Source organism: Rhipicephalus sanguineus, chromosome 10, assembly GCF_013339695.2.
Source record: "Rhipicephalus sanguineus isolate Rsan-2018 chromosome 10, BIME_Rsan_1.4, whole genome shotgun sequence".
Lineage (NCBI taxonomy): Eukaryota > Metazoa > Arthropoda > Arachnida > Ixodida > Ixodidae > Rhipicephalus > Rhipicephalus sanguineus.
Genome location: NC_051185.1, coordinates 25957380 through 25979567, shown reverse-complemented (window position 1 = coordinate 25979567; position 22188 = coordinate 25957380). Strand labels below are relative to the sequence as shown.

General features: G+C 47.5%; 2 protein-coding genes across 2 annotated transcripts in view; both read left to right on the top strand.

Moving 5' to 3' along the window:
* Positions 1–14189, top strand: part of LOC125760227 (uncharacterized) — a 63315-nt gene extending 49126 nt beyond the window's left edge. The window contains exon 3 of the mRNA XM_049420025.1: positions 14002–14189. Coding sequence (XP_049275982.1) covers positions 14002–14189 — 188 coding nt within the window. The remainder of the gene's footprint in view (positions 1–14001) is intronic.
* Positions 14190–14578: 389 nt separating this feature from the next.
* Positions 14579–21765, top strand: LOC119372603 (hemicentin-2). Its single transcript, XM_037643081.2, has 6 exons — positions 14579–15003; positions 15315–15773; positions 17446–17739; positions 18725–19051; positions 19746–20072; positions 21229–21765. The coding sequence occupies exons 1-6, from the start codon at positions 14766–14768 to the stop codon at positions 21483–21485; spliced, it is 1902 nt and encodes a 633-aa protein (XP_037499009.2). The 5' UTR covers positions 14579–14765; the 3' UTR covers positions 21486–21765.
* The last annotated feature ends 423 nt before the right edge of the window (positions 21766–22188 follow it).

Below are 22188 nucleotides of genomic sequence, written 5' to 3'. Positions count from 1 at the left end.
GCTCCCGCCACTTTAGGGGCACTGAACTTCTTTTTTCTTTTCTTTTTTATCGCGCGGCCGTGCATGTGTTCTACGACGGGAAAGCAGTAGGCCATCCCGATTTCAATTGAACGTGTTCAGAAAAAAATTGGCGAAGCTTGCACTAAGCCGCGCAAGCCTTGAAACAGCGAAACTGGACGATTCTGAAGACTAATTTGGTTGCTTCTGGTTGTTTCTAGGCCTTAGCTAGGTGATGCAGGTTGTCTCCAGGTTGCTTCTAGGTCGTTGCTAGGGTTTAGCTAGGTGATGCTGGGTTGTTTCTACGTTGAATCTCAGCGCAGAGAGGTTCGAGTTAAGCCACACGCAGTCACAGACATGTCACGGATGTCCACCAAACTCCAGAGACAGAAACTCGCGCAGAAACCTAGTGTTCGCTGCTCTCACAGATCTAAGGGCAGGTCGTCGTTGGCGTAGGCCTTCCATCGCTTCGGGGTCTTCGAGCAGCCGCCATTGCCTTTCCCGTTCCTTAGTGTTGGGCTAAATGTTGCCTTCTTCTTTTTTAGTGCACCAGTGGTGAGTAGTGGGATTTACCCAATTTCTGTGGCACATACCTGATGGGCCGCACGGGATAAGCCCCAGAGGATAGGTCGCACAAATTACGGCTGCCTTAAACAGCTTCGCTCTTAAAAACGAATGATTTTAGAGTAATGTGTAGTACTACACTATCGGAGGACTATACACAGTTATCCCGTACCTTTTAAACGAGGTCACAAGGCGCTCGCCTTTAAAAAGCGCGGAAAAAACCACAACAGACAGGTAGGAAGGAGACAGGACGACCTGTCTGTTGTGGTTTTAGGGGCGAAGCTCCTTAAAGGGGTACTGACACAAAAATTTTGGCCTCGCGTTTTTTTGCTGCAATGTGTTGCTGGGGGCCTCTTAGTCATAACACGGCACATCGTTTGCTGCAGCGCGCGACAGATAATTAATTACAGGCTCCTCATTATCGACCAGTGTCAGTTTCGGTTTCAAAAACGACAAACCTCCGGGTGCAACTATCACCACCTAGCGGCTGCAGCGCTCGATCACGTCAGCACACAGAAGTGTGATGCACTTCCGCGCTGTTCGCGTCGTCTCCTCGCATTCGCACGCTTGCCGCACGTGCTGCGCGATGTCGTCGCCATCACCGTCCTCGTTGCCGTCGTCCTCCTCATCGTCGTCTCTTGGCGACAATTTTCTTGAGACACCAACAGCGCAGCGGCGAGCGCGTCAAAACAGAAATGGCGGCTACGACGTCATCATAACTTGTTGTACCGGCGACAACGGTTACGTAGGGGAAGTAGGGGGGTCACCTCGGGTCACCTCCGAGGGTGTCAGTGCAATAGGTGCGGCCTATAATGCTGGATCGCGCACGCGAACTTCAAAATTCATATAAAATACCTTCCAAGCTTTATTCGCAGTCGATATTTTGCAGATGGTACACGCACGTACACGAAAATCGATCCAGCAGGCTATCTCGGCCGCGAGATTTTGTGTCAGTACCCCTTTAAGGCGGCACCCGTTCGTCCCTCGTAGTCGTCGTGGTCGTAGTAGTGAGTAACAAGTCTTACGCTTTGACCTCCAAGGTGGTGCCGGTGGGAGATTTCTCCTGTGCGTTGTTGAACAATAAAAAATTCGCAGCGTGCGCGTTAACTAAAAGCCGAATTCTTCTGTCTCTCATTCCCCATTAGCAGCCATTGGCATGTTCCAGTAGGAAACGTTAGTAGAAGTAGAAGTGTAAGTGTTAGCTAAAAGCCGACTTCTTCTGTCTCTCATTGCCATTAGCAGCCATTGTTTACCTCCAAGGTAGTGCCTGGTGAGATTTCTCCTGTGCGTGATTAAACAATAAAAATTTTGTTCAAAACGCCGTTGATTGATGAAATAAACCAACGAAAGACGCCAGATGTTTTGTAAAAGCAGAACGAAAGAACGCCAGATGTTTTTCTTAAAGTGTAGTAGTAGTAGTTATATGTAGCCACCTCGCCCGATCGTCAACGGGCGAGGTGGACCGGCAACGGCGCGAGGACCCTGCCGTACGAGAGTTAAATCACACTAAAAGACATACTTTGCGGGCGATACACTCTAGTGAGCTTTCAACTTTTCGTCTTAATGTACATGATAAAGAAATTATTTCTACGAAAAACGCAAGGCACACCTTGAGCAATATGTTTGGTTGTGGGACGCTAAATGGAACCATGAGGCGATGCGAAGCGGGAGCACTTGCACGATCGCGTTCCGTTGGCTTTCGTTGGGCATGCTACCGACCTCGCGTCGTGGAACGCGCGTCCTGTCTTCCCGCTAGCCTTGCCTTTAATTCGCACAGGGCGAGCGGGGAATGCGGTCGCTCTTGGCGCTCTTTCGCTCGGGAGCGGACTTCTTCCTTGCATTTCACCGATCACAAGTGATAATGAAGGGACCATGTAAACCAACAGTACAATAAAAGTTTGATGTTTAATATATACACGATGTTTCACACTCTTAATATTATGTACTGGGCGCATTTCACGGAAGAGTTTCACGGTTTACAGATGATTCCCTCCGTAGCTTCGCCCCACTCATCATCATTCACCCCGTGGATATGCTGTGATTTTTTTTCTCGCTTTTAAAGATGAACTTCAAGTCACAAGGCGTCGCCAATGCAAAAGTAAGCCCCCAAGACACGTGAGGATACACTGATGCTGTAGCTGAGACAAGTATAAGCAAGACCACTTGTTTTAAAATACAGCCACATTAATTACTCTGGCAAACACTGCAGGCATCTTAAGAGGCACAGCAAACATAATTTAATTGCACACAAGAAAAACTATAAGAAAACACTCAAAACAACTAACAGAAAAAATCTTATAAACACAAAGGAAATATGTGAAAGTCAACAAACACAACTCTCAGTACTTTCAAACCTACGACTAGCGTCGCTACTAGAGTGTCTGGCCACGTAGGCCTCGCCGTCGAATCGTAGTCTGGATGGAACACGCTTACTTGGTTCCGTCAAACTCCATGAGTCCCGCCTCCGTGGGGTTGGATCCGCAGTCGATGTTTCCGACGATCCTCTTCAATTGTCGCTCCGATACGCGACGGTTAGCCACGCTGCGGTAAGCCTCTTCCCGGTCGCTGACGTGGCCAGGCGTCGCTGCCGCTTAGGCCTAAGTACGAGCTCGGCCCCTGCTGTACATGATGACGTGGCGTCCCGGGGATTGTTGCTGGCTGAAGCTTGAAGGGGGACTGCTGCTGGTGCGTCCGGGATTGCCGTAAGGTGCTGCAGCACCTCCGAGGAGCCTCGCCCAAGCGTCGTCGAGGTCAACGGCCACGCCACGGAGTGCCAGCGTCACGGCCTCCGGAATCGAACGTCCGCTGCCTTCCCGTTGGCAGAACGTAGCTGCCAATGCGACCTTCTTCTTCAGTAGCCACGCAAACAATGCCAGCTCATCGAACTGCTGCCTTCGTTTTCGGCTCGTGTCACGCGCATCGCGCCGTGTGCTACCCTGCACGCGCTCGTGCCTGTTCCGCGTGCTTCTCCTCCTACTTCGTCGTCTTCGTCGTCCATACGTCCTCTCCTTACTCATGACAGGTAGTGGCACTCGAACGCCGGTATTTCTCGTGCCCTGGAGTATTCCTTGAGTTGTCTGTTAATTCTCGTTTATACTGTGTCTAACTAAGAAACGAGCCCTTGAAAATCATGCTCTTTCCTTGAGTTGACCTTGTGTTCTGTCGCGCTGCCGAAGCGGATTATTATTATTATTATTATTATTATTATTATTATTATTATTATTATTATTATTATTATTATTATTATTATTATTATTATTATTATTATTTATTTATTTATTTATTTCGTTTGGATACATAGAAAACGCCAAGATACAGATGAAATGAAGATAGGGGGAAAGAAAAGAGGAAAGAAAAAAACAACAAATAACACAGACGTAAACACAGATAAGTAGTCACATGGAAAAATCGCAGCATATCCACGAAGTGAATGATGATGAAGGAGCTTGCTCCAGAGGTTAAATCCGGTAAACCGTGAATCCTCTGTACACCTGCTCAATCATCATGATATAAAGAAGTGACACGAGAATTTTTGTGGTGATTGTATATACACATTATATACACAATGTTTATCATTTACATATTGATGCAGTATATACATTTTGTTCAAGAGCTTATTTACGGATCACATAAGCTCGGGGGAACGTTTTCCTTTTAGTATAATGGCTTCTGCTTCGCGGGCTCTCAGCTCGGGGTCCGCTTGTGTTTGCGCCCGCTTCGCTGCGGCCTCGCGGGGACGTGCCGCCTCCGGGTCCGCTTGTCGACGAGCCCGTTTAGTTTCGGCATCGCCAGTGCTGCCGCCGCCTCGGTGATGGTAGTGGCTTGTGCTTGCTGTCGGCGCTGGCGTCTCTCTTCGGCCTCGCGAGCTCTCATCGCAAGATATTAAATGCGAAGCATTTCTTAGCGAACCTTTGGCACTTTGAGCGTTTCTATCTACGTATCTATCTATCTAGCCGCCTACGTCTGGGTGCTCTCAAGATCGCCTCCTTAACTTGGTGTAGACCAAAATTTACATGGGAGGGTAAGAGGATTTGACGAATATGACTGTCGGGTCATTACACTGACAACGTGAAAATCCTGTCGCGTACGTCGTCAAACCTTTTCCACTGGACACGTGTGGCACATACCCGTTTACCACGGGCCGCGGTGTACGGGTATGCGCCACAGGTGATTGACAGTTTATATCTACCCAGGAACGGCGAGAACAGACATTGGTAGCTTAAATGCGAGAGCGTTAAAAAAACCAACATCGGCTGCGTTGACCGGACGAATAGGAATAATGAAGATTAGGATCCCAGCAGGACTCGAACCCAAGCATTCTGCGTGGCAATCGGGTATTCTACCACAGAGCCACGCCAGGTCTTTAAACTGGCTTGGAAATACAGCCTGCGCAGGCGTAATATCGATGTAGCGTCAATTGTGATTGTGGTGCTTGCTATCTAATTTTACAGAAAAGCAACAAACAATACGTTATACTCCTACGATGTGTACTCCTACGATACAGACATCATATCAGATTAACGTCTGTGGCTCCAGTGTTGGCTCCGCTTTTATAGCAGTCTAATAAACATTACATTTGTATTCCTATGATTCAGCAATCTATATTAAAGCATTGCTCGACCCCGGAGGAATACATTAACGAATGTTACATATGATATCCACATCACAGCACCATAAAGTGCACTTCGTCCACCAGAACGACGAAGTGTCTTCTTCATTTTTACGAAGCTGGGCGACGGCCTCATGCTAACCGAGGATGATATCAGACAGATTGACAGCCGCTTTTTAGACTAGGCGGCGTAGGCCACATACGCCCAGGTAGTCTAGGAATACGACAAGCCCCATCCACTGATGGTGGTCCACGTAGCACCTGGCCTAGCAGCCTCGACGGCCTATACCTCACCTACGCAAAGGGTGACTTCGGGTTGCGAGATGTCACCGGCTCTATCGACAGACAACTAGTCGACAAAATGACCGAGCCATCCACGAATTCCAACAGCTGCACTACACCTCATATTTCACTACACATGGCCCCTCGTCACCGCGATCACGACCGGATCCTATAACAAGTCATGAGCAGCTGCTTGTACTCTCTGATAACGGAGATGATGACCTTGTTCGAGAACTGTAAGAACTTTTTCCACACATGCACACGGGTTCGTGAAACGTGCATGCGTTCTCCATCATAAGGAACAAGTGTAAGCACCACATATCAGCTTACCGCTTCTGGTGTTGGTAATACACACGTTGACGTTGGCAGCGTTGCCCAACCGTAAACAACTGGTTATATAACACATATGCGGCTCGTAAACATACATATCTGCGTATGAAATTTGTACAGATTTTAGCGTCATTTTGTAACTTTTGTCGCTCAGTAAAAAAAATTACCCCACAGTCACCTTCCTCCGCATGCTTCGCATAACACGGACTCCCACGGTACGTGGGTTCTGCCGAATTTTTTTTCTTAGTTTATTTAGTTTTCTTTTGTTTCTTTTTATGTTTTTTTTTTCAAGTGCACGATTCAAGGGCGCGTGCTCCGCCGAGAGCGGAGCACGCGCCTTTGACTTAACGGAGGGCACAGCTGCGCCTCTAGCGGGAGCACTAACACGGCAGGAGGGACAAGAGACAACCCCCCAGCAAAAATGAACAAGCTCCTAAAATGTCTATAAGCGCGAGGCCAAATCGGTATCGTTTAAGAAAGTTAGTAGGGTTAGTAGACGCGAGCCGTTTGTGTAGACTGTGGTTGGGCTTTGCGTTTACCAACGCCTATGCTTTCCGCATTGGGATGGCCGACACCGCAGCCTGTGACCGCTGTGGCAACGCAGAAACAATTGGACATATTTTTTGCGACTGCCCACAGTGTAGTACAGAACGACTATCCCTTTGCAACGCGCTAAACAAGTTGGATGACCAACCTTTGTCGGAAGAAAGAATTCTACGCCATCGACAAGACACAACGTCGCCGTAGAAGGCCACGCAAGAGCTACTGCGCTTCTTGCGATTGACTGGCCTTTCCGAACGATTGTAACCAGAACGCCCTTCCTGTATGTGTGGTTGTTTTTTATTTTCTGTGTGTACGTGCTCGTTTTTTTCTCCTCTTTTTCCCCCTCTCCCTCTCTAACTCCACACGCCCTTTCTTGCCCCTATTTCCCCACCCCTGTGCTGGGTAACAAACCAGATGCTAATATCTGGTTAACCTCCCGGCCTTCCTTTTTTAGGTGCGAAGCATCTTATAGCGGAGTTCAAACTGGTGGTGGTGGTGGTGGTGTGCGGCGTCACCACCCTTACTGCGCATGCGCATACCCTCTCCACAAACATCCTCTCCACTCCCCCTCACCACTCTTCCTCTCCACTTTCCTCTCCGACTTTCTCCCTCACCACTCTCCCTCTCCACTACCCCTCTCCACTATATTCCTCTGAAACGCGGGCTAGACATGCCGAAATTCTCTCCTGTGAAACACCGCGATGAGCGCCGGCGCATGCGCGTCCCCTCCCCCTCTCTCTCCTCTGCTACAATACCCCACTCTCGCGCGCCTGTCGACCACGTTCCCCGCTCGCTCTGCGAGAATTAACGGCCAGGCTAGAAAGCAGACAAGACGCGCGTAGCGTTCCTCTTCGCGTTCCACGACGCGAGGTCGGTAGCATGACCAACGAACGCCAACGGAACGCGATTGTGCGAGTGCTGCGGCTTCGCATCGCTTCATGGTCCCCTTTAGCGGGAGATGGTGTAATTTTTCATCTCTCTCTCTCTAGTAGGGCTCGATGGGCCTGGTCACACCGAGCAGCACAACCGCTTGGGAACAGGCAATCATGAAGAGGTCCCGCAGAAAGATGCGCGTGGTTGAGATCTGCCCTTCCAGGTGCCACAACGATCCCAGCTGCTAACAAGAGACCCGTCTGCCCTTTCAATGAACTAGTTCAATTAGTTTTCATTAATACCCTCACAGTTAAGCGGCCCTTATATTAAGACAACTTATTATACGATATCATATGTGTGGAATATAAACTCTTAAGTTTAACCATAACCATCGATGTCGTACCAGTTTTAACGTTTCGAACACTTTTGCTGAACATTGGGAAAGCCGGAAGTGCTTGGACGCGAAGTAAGAGTGTCACTCGCGCCACCATACACCACTCAAGCGGTCGTTAAATGGATTTCAAGAACCACCAAAAGACAAAGCTGCTGGAGCCGAATCCACTTCGATAAAGTGTACCCATTATAGAACACAACCACAATGATCGTTCTGGGAAATTTCGTGAATCTCTGAAAAATACTGCTTTATGCACAGTAATCTAAGATCCAAACCGATGCCATCTTTTTGTCCTGCCCGCTAACACTGGAACCCTTTAGTTTAACGAGCCCCCTGCGCCGTTTAATCAGAGTGACGAAGCCATATTATGGCTTCAAATTCCCAGCAGCGTACTTTTCACGATATGCTTCGCCTCTACAGTACTGCATAAGGACGAAAAATGGATTCTTTTGGATTGGATAACGTTTTAGTGGTGCTCCAAAACGAAGATCACTGTGTCGAGGGCCGCTCCCAGGTGGGTGCCGACAGGTCGAACCCCTCAGCCTTTTCTCGGGCTTAGTGGACACCAAGGATGATTATTACGGGGAAAGCCCCATATGTCTCATCGAGTTAACAAAGTTCGAGATTTAGCGAGACATCGCGAGACGGCTGCAACAACACGAATGATTAACAAAAAAGTACTATTAAAATTTGGTCAAAACTCAGGTGATACAGAAGAGCATTGCACGGGGGCCGACGATGTGCCGAATGTCCCATGCGCGCAATGTAGCATGAGGACATCAAGTCGTCACCACACGACGTCATCAGGACGTCACAGATTGTCAAAATTTGTGACGTCACATTGAAGTTACGATGACGTCATAACATGACATCACGTGATGGTATCATCACACAAAATCGCGGCATGGTCAAAATCAGACCGATCACAGAGGCTCTGCAAAACTAAGCGACCAGCAGAAGGCTTCCAATGCATCGCATCCCAGAGGCAGTGCAAAATCACGCTATGTGCAGAAAGCTTTGACAGGAAGGGTGGGGGGGGTGTGTGGAATCTATACAATCGGCCCCAAAAGGACGAACCTCACACCCCTTTTCATCCTTTGCGGCTTAGAGTGTACGCGAACAACTAACCATCGTTTCGATATGTTTCGAGAGAGAGAGAGAGAGAGAGAGAAAGAAATAAGGAAATTCAGGGAGGTTAACAAGACACATGTCTTGTTTGCTATCCTGCACTGGGGGAAGGGAGAAAGGAGCTAAAATAGAGAGATGGACATAATCGCGCGCACACTTGGGGAAACACATCAAGTCTGCAGGCGGTCACACAACTCTGCCGACTTTACTTGTATCAGTAGCGTTTTCGTTGCCCTCAGCGCCTTCGAGGCTCATATCCATGGTCCTAGAATGGAGATCAGTGTTGACAATACAGAAGTACGTCTTCAGTCTCACCCTCAATACGGAACAAATGAACTAGTTACCATGTTTATTTGGTTTGAAGCGTCACGTCCGCAAACACTGTCCGACTCATCGTAGCTCGAACTGTCTTGTGCCGTTTCGTTTGCAACTGCTCATTATCATGCGATCCACAGCCTGACGGACGCGGTGCGCGTGGTCACACGCTATACACGCCTCTCCGGAAAGAACGACTTTTCGTTTGTTTTCCGCAGCATAAAGTAAACGCAAACTCTACCCCCGCGTCATTGTTGACGGATGTATCGGACCCGTGGTGCCTAGTGTGCTGACGACTCGCTAACGCACGTGCTTCATTGAGTTAGCGGACACACAGTATTGCTTTCGCATACGCGTTGGTCAGGCAAAGAGCTCTTCTTCCGTTGTATTGGAGGATCGACCCACTAGCAATGTCAGTTTGTAGGTTCAGGTGCCTTACGATGGAGTAGCGTTCCTCTGCAATAGATCAGTGCCACAACAGGGTACTAAGCACGAAAAAAGGATAATTGTTCGAGGGGATTGTTTCTTCGTTAGACGCAGCCAAGTCAATCCAACAGACAATCAAGCCAAGGAAAGCAAAGGGGACGTTATTTCTGTGTTCCTAGACGCAGTGCAATGGGATTTACATTGAAAGGAATTAAATTGGACGAAAAAGCTCTCTTTCCGTCGCTGGCATCCGAACCTTCGATCACAACCTCCGAATTCGAAGGCTGTGGGTTCGGATACCACAGACGGAAAGAGTGCTTTTTTGTCCAATTTATTTCCTATTGGTTTCAGTCGTAACCGTTACACTAAAGTAATAAGCAACAAATAATCTCCCCTATGCTTTCCTTGGCTTAATTATCTCGTGAATTCATCTATCTATATATATACATACGCACACACACACACACATATATATATATATATATATATATATATATATATATATATATATATATATATATATATATATATATATATATATATATATATATATATATATATATATATATATATATCTATAACGAACGGGCGCCACCCGTGTACCATCGCTCGAGTTCAACTCGCGCCTGGTGAGTCTAGATTATTCCAGCATGCATGTCTGCGACGTCTCTATCGCGCTAAGTGTCTCGCGAAGGTTCGCTTTGGTTTCGCACGCGGTCGTCTAAATCAGACACGGGGCAATTTGATGGCGACGCATTTGCATATAAGCACCTACACGTGCCGAATCAGTAACAGGTGTTCCATAATAAGCGTACGCCAAGAAGCCTTCCTGCGGCTTTCTAAGCTTTACGACCCACGATCATTTTACGATTTGAGCCAGAGCTATTGAGTTGAGCTAGAGCGCCTATAGTAAAGTGTTTTGGTTTAGTTACGGTTTTTCCGTTTTTTGTTGTTGTTTTTTTTTACTATTTTGCATAAGACCTGGAAGCGCGCTGTTTCTAAAAAAGTCCGTTTCGTAGAATTTGAACTGCATCGACGGAACGTGTAGCGATCGTGTTTTAACGCGGATTTCTGTTTGCACCGATGTATTGTGTCAGTGTTAAAAAGCTATTTTGTAAAAAGAGATTTTAACGTCGTTGCGCACCAAGTGAATAAACAACGAAGAGAACGACTAAATAAATATACGTGGTGGTATATTAGATTCAGACAAGCAACAATGTTGACTCAAGGAAAATCTAATGCTGAAAAATGTTAGCTTTCACGTAGAGTATACTAATTAATAATAATAATAATAATAATAATAATAATAATAATAATAATAATAATAATAATAATAATAATAATAATAATAATAATTTTCATCATTACATTGATGGACAGTTGTAGCTAAAAGCTCCTCTCCATAGAAGGAGCTCGACAAGGACCACAGCTGCCTTTGCGCAAAACAGCAGTGACAACAGTCAGCAGTAGCAACTTCAATAACATGCTAACATCAGCAAACAGATGACAGCTTTGTCTAAAAAAACTCAGATAACAATAATGTAATTGCCAAAAGTGATTTAAAAACTGAACGTGTATTTCGCGTAATCGTATATTATGAATATTTTATTTAAATATGCTTCGCTTTGTTGAACCTATGGCAAATTAGCTTAACAGTTGAGTCGCTCCCCTGCGATTCTAGTTTAGCAGGTAAGGTGACGCGCTGAAAAGGTCGAGGACGCGGGTTCGATCCCCAGCCACGGCGGCCGCATTTCGATGGGGTCCGAATGCAAGAATATACGTGGTACATAGATTTAAGTGCGTGGTGAAGAACCCAAGGTGGTCAAAATTGATTCGGATTCCCCCGCTATGGCGTGATCGATAATCCTACCGTGATTCCGGCATGTAAGACCCCATAGTTACGTTACATTAGTGCAGCGAGCTGTATTGCTGGTTGCGTGGAGCGGTGGTGATTCAAAGTGCGTTGAGCGCGAACCCTTCTTTATTCACCTGCCAAAGGAAAGATGAACGCACGAGCACCCTGCACTTATAACGCTCCGAGAAACCGCGTAATTCGCAAGATGCTCAGGCAGCTAGCGGCTCAGACGGCAGGGAGATCGTACATCAAACTCGTGCCGGCTTCAGCGCTAAACTTGTTTCGTTCTTTCCCCTCAATCAAAGGCACGTGTTTGCAGCCGCTTCTGGGGCGATGAAGCAGCCGTGTATTTAAAGAAGTACTTGTTTTTTGACGAGGTTCCTGGCAAGCCTTCATCGAAGGATGGGGCCGCATTCCCTAGCTATTTATTTCAGCTTGCCACATCTCATTTCCTTAACGCATCCAACCGCCTACTTAATAGGGGCTGAACGGCAAAATTTTACCAAGAAAGGGACGAAAGTAGTTTAGAAAAAAAAGGCGTATTGTTGGAACAGGCGGCACGTGCCACCATTCCCATGCCGGCTAAAAAAAATAATAAATACCAGCTGTGCTTTTTTTCTTTTTTTTTTGTAGTGCCGCAATTCTTGCGGACCAACTCGCTTCTGCAGTTGTTTCGTAACAAGCTATTGAGCTATAAAATATATGGCTACGTTCGCAGGTGCTGCCGTTACTTGGCAGAATCAATAATTGTTGGTATATTACGTCCCAAAACAACCATATGATTACGAGGGATGCCGCGGTGGAGGGCTCCGGAAATTTGGACCGCCTGGGATTGTTTAACGTGCACCAAAATCTAAGTACAGGAGCCTCCAGCATGTTCGGCTCCATCGAAAATGTGGCCGCCGCGGCAGCGATTCGATCCTGCGACCTTCGCGGTTAGCAGCCGAGCACCATAACTACTAGACCACCGTGGTGGGTCTGCAGTCATTTCGAGACCAGCTGTTGAGGTATATATGTAAATGACTTCTTTCACTGTTGCTTGCTTTACTTAAGCAAACCCAAAATCATAAAATTTATTTGGTGTTTTGTGTGCTAATACTGCGATCTCTTCATGAGGCATGACGTAATAAGGGAATGCCGACGAGATCTGACTAAGAATAATTGTTTTTTTAATAACATATTACACGGTTACAGGACTATGCCATGTTAAATCGATCTCACTGGCGTTCACGTCGTCATAGTGTAGCTACACTCTTTATAAGCTCCGGGATAAGGTGCAAAGAAAATAGGCCGAAAAGGCTTAGTCGTCTGGTTATACCAAGCACTGTCGCCGTGGTGACTCGTGGGTTACGGCGCCTGGCGGCTGACCCGAAGGACGCGGATTCGATACCAGCCGTGGTGGTTGCATTTTGATGGAAGCGAAATGCCAGTGTTGTGGGCTATGTCGGTTGGCCCAAATGATTGCGCCCACCAGTTCTTGTTGTGTCTTCCGTGCCTTCCGTGAGTGTTTTTCTGTACCGCTTATGCAGCACGAAGTACCGCAAAATTTGTTCAACATGTACCAACTAGCCCAAAGAAGCGCTTTGCTGAACTGCATTGGGTGTTGAACTCTATATAAACCAACTCAAGTAACGTATGTCGGGAAACTAGTTGGTGAGACATTCCTTTGGGAACCTAAACTGCGATCGGGAAAAGACACCAGAGTAGAAGAGTCTTCTTCGAACTTCGATGTTTCTTCCATAGCGTAGCGTAAGTGCTCTTTACAAAATTTATCCATCGTGTGCCTTCGATATACCGCGAGACCTCAACAGACAAGAGGAAATATGCTTGCACCGCATCAGACTAAACGTCGCCTACACTCATTACTTCAAGAACAAAATCAAGCTGTCGGACTCGCCGTTGTGCGTCCAATGTAACGTCCCAGAAGACCTGAAACACGTTCCCTGCGAATGCAAGAGTATACGCAACCGAAAGACGATCTCTGAAGGCGGCTTTGCACCTTCAACAGGACTCGTGTTTAGAACTACGGCACATTCTGGGCCCATGGCAAAACAGCACCTGTGCGTTACGCGCAACGAAAGCGCTGCTGACTTTCTTGCGGGCCACAAGCTTGACCGAAACTTTGTAAACAGTGCAGTCCGTCCGTCCGTCCGTCCGTGTGTGTGTGTGTGTGTGTGTGTGTGTGTGTGTTTGTGTGTGTGTGTGTGTGTGTGTGTGTGTGTGTGCGCGTGTGTGCGTGTGTGCGTGTGTGTGTGTGTGCGTGTGTGCGTGCGTGCGTGCGTGTGTGTGTGTGTGTGTGTGTGTGTGTGTGTGTGTGTGTGTGTGTGTGTGTGTGTGTGTGTGTGTGTGTGTGTGTGTGTGTGTGTGTGTGTGTGTGTGTGTGTGTGTGTGTGCGGTTATCAGTGTATATATCATAATCATCACCCTGGAGCACCTGGAGTAGCATGTCGTGCGAATAGCCAGGCAAACATCTCCTGCTTTTCATTAAAACATTTCTCTATATATATATAAACCAAACCTACATTTAGCGGCTAGCTCGGCACCTTATTAACAGTGTGGGAGTTTTGACTCAATAATAACGATGCTCGTTAAAATGTCAATCACCTTTCTAGGTACGCCCGCCTGCGATTAACTTTTTATTTACTTCTCCATCTCTCTCTCTCTCTCCTTTATCTCTACATGCAGCTCCTCAGCAGCCTCCTGTCATTACGGACTCCCAAGGCTACCTTCTGCCTGCGACAGCGGGGCCTTACGCGGAGGGCGACACCGTGCGATTGAATTGCGCAGTGCCTGCAGGTGTGAACCCCAAATTTTCTCGCTTCGCTTATTTGTTAATCAACAACATTGTGTTATTCAGCTTTTTTTTCCTTTAGGAAGAAGGCGGCGACACCAATAGACCAGCGCACAAAGAGTCTGTTCACGATCCCTTAAGTGCATAAAAGCGGCGATTATTCGTCGCGTCACGCCTGCAATTTTATTCTTGATTCGAGAACACGTGCTTCCAAACATGTCAAATTCCAAGACTGAATTTATGTAGTAAATCTCTTACTCTTAAGTCGTCGAGTGGACTTTATCGTAATAACGTCTCCGCAATTTCCGAGAAAGAGCTTAATTAGTGGTCGCCTCCAGTTGGTTACCTTTTACGCGCTCACGTTAGCGATGACTGTTTTGCGAGAGACACACCCCAAGTCAGATAGTTCTTCGGAAATGAAGTTTGTGTCTCATCACGTTTCCTCGCTGATTTATACAATGCTGATGGTACAAGAAAGAACTGACACTTCCTAATCGACGATCTGTCTACGCTACTCCATGTAACGTGGATGGATAGCCTCTGCTCGACTTGTTAAAAATGGCGACCTAACATAGTTTTGCTTCAACTTAGCCGCCTCTGCAAAAATAAAGTACGCATAATGCACTAACGTTCACGTTACACCTTTTCATAAAAATTGATGATCACTGTTTCTTTTGCTTGCGCAGCCGATCATGAACTGAAGCTCGCCTGGATGCGAAACGGCCAGCCAATCGGCTCGTCGGTAGCTACTGTAACGACGACGCCTAGTGGTGGCCGGGAGAGCCACCTCGACCTTGGGCCTCTATTCCGCGAAGATCTGTTCTCGAACATCAGTTGCGTGGCAACCAGTGACGTCACTCTGCCGATAGAAAGCTCGGTGCTTGTCGACATGTTCCGTAAGTACGTATGAACTGCACAAATGGAACGCCTGAATTTAAGTATACACGTATTTTTTTTTCACTTCAGGTGCAATGACATTTATCTTTATGATTACGTTCTTACTTATCAATATATCACCCTACCGACAATGAGTCTCATATGCTTCTGGGTGACGCAATCTGTGACTTGTTTTCTTTTTAACATATTTCTTTGTGTGTTCTGAGCTACTATGAGTAGCCGATTCCGTGCTAACGATGCCAACATCTCCTGTTCATCACTTCAATAAAACAAACAACAATATTCCTTCCATAACTTCAACTTATCCTAGTGCCGCCTGCCGAAGTATCCGTATGGAGCTGGCCTCACGACAACGCGGATGCCTCCGGCTGGGTTATGGTCGCCCCTTCGGAAACCAGGACTAAGTCTTCGGCTGTGGCTTCGACATCGGCTCGCGATGCTAAGGACGGCAGCTCGGACGTAGTCTCCGACGGAGCCATCCAATCAGCAAACGCCGACTCGTCTTCGGCCGCCAAATTCCCCTCGCCGCGCAGCTTCGAGTGCGAGGCAACCGGAAGTCGGCCGCCGGCGAACATCACGTGGTTCCTGGACGGAATGCCATTGGACGAACGCCTGAGCCACACTCGAGTCGATGGCAACGTCACGGCAAGCGTGCTTCTCCTGTCGCCTTCCGAGCACGCGGGAAAGCTTCTCGAGTGTCGTGCGAGCAATGACAACTTGGGGGAGCATCGAGGTGTGGTCAGTCGCTACCTGGCCGTGAATGTCTCAAGTGAGTGGACATAAGATATGGAAGATAGAATTAGAGCAGGAGCCGCCAAGCAACTGGTAGGTCTGACAGGTTATCGGCGTTAATTCACCTACGATAAGCTCGCTATGCAGGGGCTAATTGATATCGTAATAAAATCAATAAGGTACGCATCTAACTATTTGCGACAAGATCAGTTAAACTTCAAGTAAATAGCAGTTATTGCCCACATCCGGTATATCTTCAAGTGTCGAACTTAACTGAAACGTCCACGTGACGTCGCCGGCTTCAGCAGGCGGTTTGGCATGTGCGATGTTAAAAAGTCCAAGCCTGTTTACTGGCCCTTTACGGCGTAAATCGGCATTGGCTGATCTTGAACTTCCTCTGATGAACATGTGAGAGGCGAGTCAGCGCTGAAAAAGAAAACTAGACATAAGTACTTCGTCAGGATGCTAGATTGACACGTTAGTGAAGTGCATCGTCACATCACCGCCTCGGCGTTGGTTTGCACAATGAAAGAGCATCTTGTCTTCTCACTTTCTCCTCAATAACAACGTGCCGGTAGCACTGGGCGATGTTCTAGTGCTACCACCGTCTCTGTGTTTAGGAAAATATTGTCTAAAAAACACTCTTCCCGGACGTAAAGCGGTGTCGCGACGGGGACGGGGAGGTGACAGTATTGTAAAAACATAGTATAACGGTACGGTACATATATATAGTAATGTTTCGTTATCTGAACGGTAACAGTATCATAACGTGAAGGTAACGAAGTGATAGATGCACGCTACAGTAATAGAAAGGAGGAACAGGAGGGAAAGGAAAGGCAGAGATGTTAGCCAGTTTAGAATAACCGGCATGCTACCCTACACTGGGGGAAGTGATGGGGGAGCTTTAAAGTTAGAAGGGTAAAGAAAGTGAGCGAAAGAGAGGGGGAGCGCACACACAACGTCACAGTTGGGCAGTCTTGTGCTTCATACGGCATCACTATCAGTCTACAGCCGCTTGTGGTAGTATGTTGTTTTTAAAAATTTTAGCGGTGCAACGGAATTTTACCTAGACGGCAACGGTACGATATTGAATATAACGGTATATTAACGAGACAGCGAGGAGGCACTTATTAAGTCACAACCTTAAATGCTTCATCAAACGCGAAATTTCACCGTCGGCGTCCAGCGGCGTCGGGGACGAGTGGTGCAAAAAATCATCACGTAATGACTTCACCAAATTAGTCATGATGACAACACACATCGCCAAAATTTCTTATGTCATTATGACCTCAGAGTGACGTCACATAATAACGTCGTCATATGACATTTTAGCTTGGTCAAGAGTGGTGAGATCACGGAGGCAATGTAAAACCAGGTGAGGTGCTTCCGATCTTAAAGGCCGTGCATAACCACGTTAGATGCAGAAAGCTTTCAAACGGTGGTGGGGCAGGGTCAATGCATCGACTGAGAAGAAAAATATCTTGGAATTCGCCTTCGAGTCGTCTTAAGTGAATGCATGAAAGACCCTGTGAGTTGTAAAATGTAAGGGGACACTAAAGAGATCGGACACATGATGGCTCTATGGTTAGGTTAGGTTAGGTTAAGTTAGGTAGGGTTGGGTTAGGTTAGGTTAGGTCACACACGTCACACGATAGCAGCTGGCTTTCTTCATGTCCAACAACCGTTTCTTTCGCTCTTCTTTTGCTCAGACAAGCCGGAAGTGAGCATCAAGCTAGGCACTGGTCTCAACGCGAGTCACATCACGGAGGGAGCGGACGTCTACATGGAGTGCTCCGTCCTGCTCGCTTCGAGAATCACCGACGTCACGTGGAGTCGCGACGGTCGAGAGCTGGACGCTGACTTGTCCCGGGGCACGGTGATCACTTCGCGCTACTTGGTGATCCGCCGGGTGACTTCCGGTCACGGCGGAAGCTACACGTGCCGAGTGACCAACACCCAGGGCGACACCGTCGAGAGCGCGCCGCTTCTCATCCGCGTAAGATGTAAGTAGACGTGTTAACTTTCATCGTTTTATAAGATCGCTCTTTCATTGAATAACGTCGTATGATCCTGCGAGATACTCGAATAGACCTTTCGTCGAACTTTCCTCATCCGCAAAACTATTGGACTAATCACAGCTGACATGGGATCTCCTTCTATATACTAAATACCTGTAATAGTACCCAACTTTTAATAAAACAATTTCTTAGTCTGATTCGGATTGTGATATATAGGTGACACAAGCAACGAGTGACACTATTGTTCTTCTTATAAGCACTTCCGCTCGAGCACTTCCGAGCATGCCGAAAAGATAACCCCACGCTGAAACCCTCGAAATGTAAGCCAGAATTAAAACCAAGAAACATAGTGACTGCACAGTAGACAAAAACTCAGAAGGTCCCTTACACGTTCGCCTTAGACGACTCGAAGGTGGAAGTCATCTTCTTTTTCTTCTCAGTCGATGTATTTACCACCCCGCCCACGAAAGCTGTCTGTACCTTGCGCGGTTTTGCACTGCCTCCGGGATCGGAGGCATTGCGAGCTTTCTGCACCTGAAGCGCCTCCGGAAACGGGCCACCTATGATTAAGCGATCATGTCATGTGAGGACGCCATCATGTGACGTCGCATTATCTTACGCCACAAATTTTGACAATCAGTACCGTCACCATGTGACATCATCGCATGATGACGATTTTTTGCATCACTCGTGTTGACGCTGGCGCCGGTCTCGCGATGTATCGCCAGGTCTCACCAAATCTCGAAGCTGCCGACGGTGAATTTTCGCGTTTGATGAGGAATCTAAGGCCTTCGTCTTGATCTACGAGTTCGAGATATTATTTCTTTGCTCTAGGGGATAACCAAGTCTCGCTTATGCATATGCACTGCATAATTACTGCATAATTATGCAGTAATTATGCAATTGGGCCTCCTCGCCCAACCGGATACTGTTACACTTTGATCACCTGGGGTTTTCGCGTTTCGTGCAGACTCTCCCAGGTGCGTTTCCGAGGGAAACCTCGTCCTGAGCGTCGAGAGAGACGCGGCCGTGAACCTGACCTGCCACGTGCGAGCTGATCCAAGCGACGGCCTACGCTATTTCTGGCTCGCTGAGAACGGCACGCACGGCAAGGAAGCCGCGCGGGAAAGCCAGCCTAATAGGCGCCGCCAGCAACTGCTCTTGCCACTTGTGACGGATTCGAACCTCCTGGAGATCATCGCGAACGCTTCGATCTTCCATGCGGCGTTCGCATGCTGGGCAGAGAACGCCGTGGGAACGCAGGAGAGACGCTGTCGCTTCAGATTTGTACACAAGGGTAGGTGTCTGCGTATTCCTTCGAAAGCACCTGTCCAAGATATAATGCGTGTTAAATGCGTGTTAGCGCACCCTCAATTGCGCAAGAATTTGGTTACCTAGCCGGGCTTTAGGGGAATGGTCATTTTAGGTGACTTTTTTTTCTGTTGTTGTTGTTGTTGTTATTGATATGATATAAGTAGATGTTGGTGCACAAGTAAGGCGCCGGCTACCTTAGGACGCCAAACTCACTCATGAGGCGACTAACTCAAACTCAGATCGAGCCGTGAGTCTGAGTGAGTCTGAGCGAGGCATATTTTGTCCAGGCTGTCCGAGTGAGTTCGGTTGGGAAAAATTTTAACAAGTCTGAGCCCGTGTGAGTCTGGTTGAGGATAATTTTGATGACCTGAGTGCGAGTGAGCACTAATCGCAAATATAATTCTTGAGTCTGAGTGTGCTCCACTTTTTTTGCTGACCTATATCGGCCACTCCTTAGCTCTTGAAGGGATCGAGCATTTGCTGCGTAAGCACTCGGTCCGGGTGCTTCACTTGAAACGAGCTCTCTAACTCCACATCCGCAATGTTTCACAGTTCTTTCTTCCGCTTTCTTATATACAAAAAAAATCTGTACGCACACACGCAGTATCAGATGCCGCGGCGGTGAAGAGCAAAAAAGAAAAAAGAAAGTAATAATCGCCCATCTGTCATCTGCGCAGGCGTGAACAGACCAACCCTGGCGTGCAGTGTGGGCAAATACACCGACAGTTCTTTCACCCTGACCTGCTTCACGCCTTTCGTCAACGTCACCACGACGTCATCAGCCAAACTGAGACAGCAACAGAGATTACGAGTACAGGTGTTCGACGCCAGGAGGGGCAACCGATCCGAGCGCAGCTTCTGGAGCACGGACCTGGGCCCGATTCTTGTCAACCGACTCCGCTCTGCCACCGAATACTTGGTCGTTGTTCAAATGCCTCCCGAAGCGAGGTTCCAGGCTTATGTGCGCACCCTGGGTCCGGCACAAACTCTTATTGGCCAAGGAGGTGAGAGGCACGAAGGCCTGATCATAACGCTCTAGTTACGCTATCTTTGTCACTCAAGATTCTTAAACAGTAGAAAAAAGAATAATACAAAAAAGAATAATTCATTAAGGTTCTATCAAACAGAGAGACGAGCCCTCAAAATTCTCTTCTTTCATACCAGAAAGTTATACATCATAAACTGCTATTCACCCTACAACAAAAAGAAAACAAACTGCCGGCATTATTTCGTTTGTGAGATGTTTTGTGTTAGTGTATCTGATGGACAATTACGCCTCTGGAAAGTTAGGTAAAAGTTTGCTGCACGGAAGGGACATTTACGCTGCTCACTCCCTCTATCACAAGTGTCCTAAGTTACTCTGGTGGCAATGAGCGTACTTGTTTTTACCCCGATGTAGGGGTTTCCGATATTCTTGAGGACAGGTAGCGATTAACCGTTCAACTGCATAGCACTGTACCGTATTGTGTCAGACGGCTGTGCTTTGCCTAAAGCATGCAGCAGGGCAGTACGAAATGAGAGAGAGGTAAACGGAAAGCGGCTTATTGAAAAGCAGAGAATTCAGCCTCTGTATGTAGTGCACACGCAATACTGTGCATAGGGATGGTGACCGGGGACAGAAAAGCTCTAGAGGATGGTAGGGTATACTACCAGAAAAGATATAATCACGGTGCACCGGTAAAACTTAAGCTCAACGAGTCGATGTAAACAGGCGATGTTTTGATAAGTGGATGTTTTGAATAAGGCTAACGACTCGAAGAAAAAGGAAAATAAGTTTTAAAGCCTGATGTTGTTAGGTGGAGAACGCAGGGGACATAGTGTTCTACATAGGTCTAGTCGGTTTTTGTGATGCCGAACTCTTTCTGATCAAGCGACAAGTTCCCTGACATCTGTACCCAGCGCATTCGAGCGATCTGTCTTCCATGATTTTGAAGACGCGCCTCGCTAGTTCAGTGTGCGTTTAGTCCGGGGTAAACCAACGACACAGACGCAACAGCTCCAAAACATTCCCAAGAGGTTTCAACTACTATAACGTAAAACTAAACCTAACAGTGATCCCTCCTGCCCCTTGTGCCCCTCCCAACCCGTATAAACGCAGTAAGCAGAATTCAAGTCATTGTTTCTGTTGAGTTGCGAATGCGTCACTTGATTAACCCGCAGATTTCCAGCGGAATACTCGTGGTGGACGCTGGACGCTTGCCCTGAGCGTCGTCGTGTTGGCATGCAGCCTGGCTGTGACTCTGACGGCACTGCTAGCAATCTACTGCGCACACGTACGCAAGAAGAGGTCGAAGAAGCGACGGAAGCCCCCGGACAAGGACTGCAAGAGCGACAGCAGTTCAACGAGCCGCGAAGACGTCGCCTCCGTGCATATTCGAGACCACAAGGCGTACCTCACCGCGACGGATAGCTGCTGACAGCGCAGACTGCACGGGTGGTATGCCCGGGCTTGGACCGGCAGTCATCGATAGCACTCCCAAAAAGGTTTTGTCACGTGTAACGTCCTTTGGTGGCGTGAGGAGCGGACAATGAAACGCGTATTTTGCGGAAACCAACTTGTTTTAAAAACGGCGAGCCGGGGCCCATGTTACGAACAATGTACAACAGGCAAAGGGACCATTCATAAGCAGCTGTCTCCTTCATGTAGTCACACTGTTTGTAGCGGTGAAAACACCAGCAGCCACAGCCTCAAATAAAAGGTTGAACCACTCATCGGATAAGCTTGCGTCCAGCAAAGCAAGTAACACAGTGCACAAAATCTCACAGGGTCCCTTATGCATAAGGCGACTTGAAAGCGAAAGCGAAAGCCATCTCCTTCTCTTTCTTCTCCCCTGCCTCTAGGATCAAAGGCATCGCAAGCTTTCTACACCTCACCTGGTTTTGCACTGCTTCCGTGATCGGCCCACCTTTGACCGAGCGACAATGTCATGTAATGACCTCATCATGTGACGTCACGTCATGATACCCCATAGTCGTGTTATAATGACGTCACAAATTTTGGTAATCTGTGATGTCATGCTGACGTGGTATGGTGACGTCATCACGTTGCGATGATTTTTTGCATCACTCATGTTGACGCCGCCGACGGTCAATTTTCGCGTTTGATGAGGCATCTAAGGC